The sequence below is a fragment of the Quercus lobata genome, chromosome 4 (assembly GCF_001633185.2).
Source record: "Quercus lobata isolate SW786 chromosome 4, ValleyOak3.0 Primary Assembly, whole genome shotgun sequence".
Lineage (NCBI taxonomy): Eukaryota > Viridiplantae > Streptophyta > Magnoliopsida > Fagales > Fagaceae > Quercus > Quercus lobata.
Window position 1 is genome coordinate 91,526,753 of NC_044907.1, and position 6,794 is coordinate 91,533,546.

The 6,794-nt window shown below is 29.8% G+C and overlaps 1 protein-coding gene across 1 annotated transcript; it reads right to left on the reverse strand.

Annotated features, from left to right (window-relative positions):
* Window positions 1-1,332: 1,332 nt before the first annotated feature.
* On the reverse strand, window positions 1,333-5,788 carry LOC115987922 (protein SULFUR DEFICIENCY-INDUCED 1-like). The gene is made up of 4 exons (XM_031111534.1): window positions 5,643-5,788; window positions 4,118-4,330; window positions 3,644-3,799; window positions 1,333-1,830 (listed from the first exon to the last, which is right to left on the reverse strand). The coding sequence occupies exons 1-4, from the start codon at window positions 5,754-5,756 to the stop codon at window positions 1,426-1,428; spliced, it is 888 nt and encodes a 295-aa protein (XP_030967394.1). The 5' UTR covers window positions 5,757-5,788; the 3' UTR covers window positions 1,333-1,425.
* Window positions 5,789-6,794: the final 1,006 nt, after the last annotated feature.

Here is a 6,794-nt window from a genome sequence, read left to right on the forward strand (position 1 = left end):
ATCTTTTTTTGAAAACACAATTTTACTACTAGAAATTTTGTTTTCAAAACATGATTTTGCAAATAGGTTACTCTCCCAAATATTTTTTTTCACAACAATGTCTTTATTATTTGTTAATAAAATAATGTTATGTTTGCCAATAAACCCGGCTATATAGCCTATAGGATTAAATACTAATAAAAATAATGGCTGAGGATTAATGGGTTTGAGATTTGTCATTTAATCTTTGAAAGAAAAAATATAGCGTTCAAGTGCCCTTATATTTTCAACCCAAAAAAAAAAAAAAAAAATAGTTCCCTTATATTTTCTTTTAAAAAAAAAAAAAAAAAAAAGAGAGAGAAGAAGAAGAAGAAGAGGAGGAAGAAAAAAGTGCTCTTAGATTTGCTCATTCGCTGCTTTAGTAAATTTTTTAGCCAAATTGCAAACTCTACCCTTAAAATTTAGGGAGCTTTTGGATTTTATATCTTGAAGTTTCAAAATTTAAACTTTACCCTTGAAGTTATGTTTTGTTTGCATCAAAATCCCCTTTATCCATAATTTTCATTAAGTACTACATAAGCTTGCTACACATGTTTAGTTCGTTCAATAAAATAATGTCATGTCATTATCGTTATGCAACGTCATTTTCATATCATTTTATTGGAAGAACAAATGAAAATAATGATAAAAGGATTATTGATGCAAACATAACATAACTTAAGGGGATAAGATCCAAAATTTAAAACTTTAAGGTCTAAAATCCAAAACCCCCAAATTTTAAAAATGTAGTTTGCACTTAGCCTTTTTTTATTTTGATGGTAATGAGGATGGTGACATGGATGATTACGTTTTATTGTTGAATGGGAAGACTATTAGGCATTGTTGTCTATTGATGCGGTACTCTAATGTGGCATTTGGAATGGAGTAATATTTTTGGATTCTTGAGAATGTTGAAAGATTACCATGTTTTGTTGCAAATCATATAAGGGAATCATATGCTAGGAATATCTAGATTCCTACTCAACCCTCTTCTTGTAGAAATGTGAATTCCTTTTAAAATAGGTGGGAATATAGATTCTCAATCTTAAAAGAAATTACATATGTTATAAATTGACAATTTTATTTTATTTTATTTTAGTATCTCCTATTTGGGATTGGCTATATGCGATCCCCCCTTGGTTTATGTGTTGGGGTTGGGACAGAACCAATTAAATGTTGGTTTTGATTCGGCACAAGCACAAGTTGCACAACAGTTTGGCAATCTTAGTAAAGAGTAAAGACACAAAGCAGGTTGGTTTTCCCTAACAAAGCTCCAGTCTTGAGAATAACATACTTACATTTACATACATACAATAGCAAGCAATCAACGCTTCTTTCAAGACCCATTATTTTACACCCCATTATGAACAAGAATAGACTACTTTTAAAAAAAGAAAACAAAATATTTTAACATGCTAGTTGATCTCTCAATTCAGAGATCTCTTCAAAGATAGGTAATCTCTTTGATCTAAATGGGCCCCATTCATTAGTCAAATTCTCAAGCCCCTTGACAAAATCATCATCAAGGCCCAACATATCAGAAGGCTCCTCCAGTGATGGATTTGTGGACTTTAGTTCTAAAATCAACTCCTCAGCTCGTTTCCTCGACTTGAAATCATCATAACCTGGAAGTCTACCCATTAACACGTCTTTAATAACCGAATATGCTTCATCGAATCGAGACTGTTTGATCAGACAAAGGCCCAAGTTGCAGGCCTTGTTGGCATCTGGATCAATCATCTGGGCTTTTCGGTACACTACCTCTGCCATCATAAAGTTTGATTTCTGCATGTAGGCCCAACCTAAATTTCCCTGTGAATTTCATCTCGAGATGAGGATTTTGAATTCTAATTCTCCTAATAAAGAAGATAAAGTTATACTATTTAGAAACAAGGTTCTTGACAAATTTATCTTGTTAACGAAAAGTGAAATATGAATAATCTAATCCTTACAATTATGGCAAAACTACAAAGTAAAACACTATATATTTGATTGTAAATATCGACGAAACTGTTTGGATATGTATGTTGGCTAATTTTATTTGAGCTTGAGTTGACCAAAAAATTGAATGTCATATATTAATTATATAATAAAAGTAGGGTTTAGAAGTTATGATTGCGCCAATGGATCTTATGTTTAATTAATTATCAAGTGGTTGCACTAAATTACAACAAAATTTTCAAATAGAAACAACAAATTAATTGACGTTCTTATCAACTTCTTCTCAAATTTTTTTTTTTTTTTGTAAAAATTATCGTTATCAGCCTTTTATCATCGGAACATTACTATTAACTTTTGTTAACAGTAATAAAATTAAAATAAGGCAAGTAGAATGCCATCATGTTTTGTGTTTATTTTTATCTCATTTTTTATTTATCTCAATGTAAAGGGATTAAGATTAACACTAATACCCTTAAGTCAATAACTTCACTTACGTGAAATGGAAGTATTGATGAGCCCAGTGCACTGGGAACTACTCTAATAAATTCTTTATTATTTACCTTCAGTTTCAGACGCAAACACAACGAACCAGTGATGCCAATGAAAATTTGGAAAATATTGAAATAGGTTCTTTGAAGCCTAAATGCGACTAAGTTAATGTTCCCTCCAACATAAACGGTATTAATAGTTCAATTTCGAATATTCTACAAATTTTAACTTTGAAGGTAAGGCATTGCAAGATTTGTGAAAACCTTAAGTCAATAATGGGAAGAGGTGATCAAGAAAAACTTTACAAGGATTTTTTTTTCTTTCTTCTTTTTAAATATTCTTCCAAGTTTCTCATTTGAGAGCATTATGTTGTATTTATACTTTATACGGGACTTAATACAACGATGTAAATGTAATATTTTTTCTTTTTACATGAATGGTAGATCACACCATGAATTTAATTATTGAGACTCAATATTATGTTAGATGATGAAATATTGTGTTACTAAATATACTTTATTAAATAATATTTATTTATTTTTAAATAAAGTATGTATATATATATATATTTGTTTATTTATTTTAGAGTACTAAGTGTTTACACTTTCATGAATTATTTAATATTTTGGTTGATGATGTTTACATAATGTATACTATATTAAAATTCAACTACCAATAGTTTACTCTACCTAAACTCTATTATATGTGTTTCAAGAAATCTAAAATTCTGCTGAAATTCTATTATCAAAAGCTTTGAGTAATCTAAAATAAAATAAAATATTTATTTTAATTTTAATATAAATTTACACACTACACATCATGCTTGTGCCAAGTGTTTTAATATATATTTACAAACTACATGGACCAAATCTAGGTGATGCCTTAATCAAAGGAATTTTTTTAATCATGGAATTTGATAAATATATATTTATATAGTCAGTAGGTTAGGTTTTTAATAGGGATTATGTGTGTGTGGTATGCTTTGTTTCTATTTGAAAATATAATGTGAATATATATATATATATATATATATATATTTATGTTGTTGAAGGTTTTTAAAGAGTTTTACACTGAACCCTCATAGAATTTAATCTTATATTATTAAGTATAAGGCTAATCTGCCAGAACTAGCAGCCAGATAAATTAATGTGAGGCTGTCAATGTAAGATATCATGTAATTAGGATATATGCATACCAATAATCTTGAAGTTTCTTGCTTAACAGAAACTTGGAACTTCTTGCCATGAGATCGTGCAGTTTTTGTGGGTTTTCCATTGAAGGCCTCTCCTTGGTAGATCATTCTTAGCTTCCGCTTTAGAAGCTCAATCTGCTCCTCTATTTTTCCTGATTTCTACATTAAAAAATAACTGCTTTAATTTACATATACTTGTAACACACACACACATGTATTTAGTATCGTAGTTATTCATGAATGCATATATTATATGAGTTGGATTCAAATTATACATTGTGTAATTTTAAGTAATGTTATATCACCAAATAACTTATTATTGAATTTATATCTATATATTCTTAACATGCATGTTAATTTTCATATTAATCAGATGTTATTTACTATTTGATTCATAAACTCATCTTTAATACATTATTTTAAACTACAAAATACTTAAATTTAAATAATTAATTGATGACATGATTATATGTATACCTTGTATAAGTCGATGAGGACATTATCAAGTGAGTCCTGGGCTGATTTAGAGCAAAGGCCTCTGAAAGACTTGACAGCTTCGATTGCTTCTTCAGTTCTATCAAGTTGTTTCATCACCACCGCCATGTCCTTTAAGGCACTGTCTACTCTATCTCCTGCATTTATCGCCTTCCAAAACAAAACAATAGCTGCTTCTGGCTCCTTGTCAACCAACTGAAAAACCACACAAAAGTTAAAGAAACTAATCACCAATTAATGTGGAACCAGGCTCTAATGTTATTATTTATGGCTAACTTTTAATTAGGACCTGCAGAAATCAATATTCAGTTGAGTAAGTACTAATTACTAAGTGCTCTTTGAGAACAACTAATCTAATTTTTTACTATAAATATTGTAGATAAAAGGTAAATGTTAAATAAATAAGTATGTTACTTATATGAAACCTGTAAAAAAAGAAAAAGAAAAAAAAAAGTAATAAGCTAACTTATAATTAAGTGAATCACAAACATGCACTAAGTAGAAAGATTTAAATTATTCAGGGAAAACTTGTTTTCAAATAATTTATTTTAGTTAATAAAATTTTTAGAAATCAACCATGCTTAATGATGTAAAAGAAGAAAAGTAAGAGAATCAACGGAAGATTGTAAACAAAGGGGCAATAACCGAGTCTCTTACATGAGAAAATATTTGAAAAGCTTAGAAAAAGATAGTTCAGTAGACAGCATTCAATCAACTTATAGTAAATACTAAAAAATGAGAATTAATAGAAAGTTGTGATCGGTAGAATATAAAATAGAACACACAAAGTAATATTGAGTATTTATATCTCCAATATGGGGATATTAATAGCAAAAAATGATTGTAGACTTTGTAGTTGCTACTCCCTAACATGACAACTATTAAGGTGTGATCACTAATTGCTTTTAAAAGCAGTGATCACTCAAATAATTAAACAGTTACGAACAAAAAAAAAAGTTTCATAGGATATGGTTTGACACTAAGTCATTAAAGTAAAAGGAAGGAAAAAAAATGGCACAATAGAGGGCTAGCAGTAGCTACTTGGCATTTCATACAATAATCATATATAGTGGGATAGACTAAAAAAAAAAAAAAAAAGATAAAAACTTTATTTTTTTAGAGAAGAAAACAAAGGTAAACTAATTACTAAATATGTGGAAGATTTTTTTCAAAGGTACTCTTTATTAAGAAAAGCCGGCTGTATCAGTCTATCTAAAGTACATAAAGAAACTGTGACAGAATACCCTCAATCTACACACAGAAATAATCTGAGACGTTTATCGTATGTCTAGCCAGATTATGAACAGCATTGTTACCTTCTCTCTTAGTATGCGAGTAAGAGTAACCGATTAAAAGAACTAGAAACAAACTTTACATCCTGGAATCAGAAGGGCAAAAGAGGCCAGAGAGATCTATATATAATGCACACATGAGTTTATATTAAACATGAGGATGCAAATTAAGAATTAAGAATATGAATAAAACATACACACAAAATTGAATATACCTGAGCATGTTTAGCTTTAACATAAGGACCATCACCTTGAGGAACCTTGTGTATAATATGATACAAATCTTTCTCTTGCTTCCCTTTTGAGCTCTTCCTCGAAATTCTATCCATAATTCTCTCTCTCTTTTTCTGTCTAATTTTACAGACACGCCAACCTTTTTTTTTTATGAAAGACGGTTGCCCAGATTTAATGAAGAAATATGGGTCAGATGCAAAAGAATGAACCTAGACGAGTTTGTGTCAATGTTCCTAACGCAGCCAATCCATTGCGTCCATTGGGACACGTGTTACTTTAAGGCAGCTGAAGGTTCAACGTTTGCTAATTTTGCCTCGTCCCTGCCACCTCTACAAACAAATTATTTGTACAGTAAGGACTACGACCACCTTCAACAACATTTTCATATCGGTTTCGCAAACATTTGCCTATATGGCCCGCCAACTCACGCGCATCTTTGTGTCAATCACATCACTCATGAATTAAATAATGATGATGATGATGATAATAATAATAAAAATAAAGAGGGATATTGCGTTTATGACATTTTTAAAATATTTTCACAACAAATTATAAGTGACAAGTTATTATTAGTTTTAATTTGAATTCACAACTTAAATTACTCTTTTGTCTATCCATAACATCCAATAACAAATTATCATTTAAAATTTGTTGTAAAAATATTATGGACATAACATTTCTTTAATAATAATAGTAAACTCTTAATTCGAACGAAAATTTAGACACATAGATGTGGCATTTTTTTTCTAACATGTGATGACTTGTTAATGCAAAAGAGCTATGCCTTGGGTGTCTAGGACTTCTAATTATTGCGTTGAAAACAACGACCTCTTATTTCAGAAGAAAATCTTGACCCGTAAGTATGACATTTACGTCCAAAAATAAGACAACTTATTACACACACACATTAAAAAAAAAAAAAAAAAATGCTTAGGTGTTTAGAACCTCTCATTATTGCTCTGAGCTCATTTCTGCACAAATTTTTTTACCCGTAGGCATAAAATTTTGGTTTGAAATAAGGTCGACTTGCTTATGCAAAAGAACTATGCCTTGTTTGTGTAGAACCTTTGGTATTGCTTTGTACTCGTTTTCACATGAAAACAATGATCTCTTATTTCGAATGAAAATCTTAA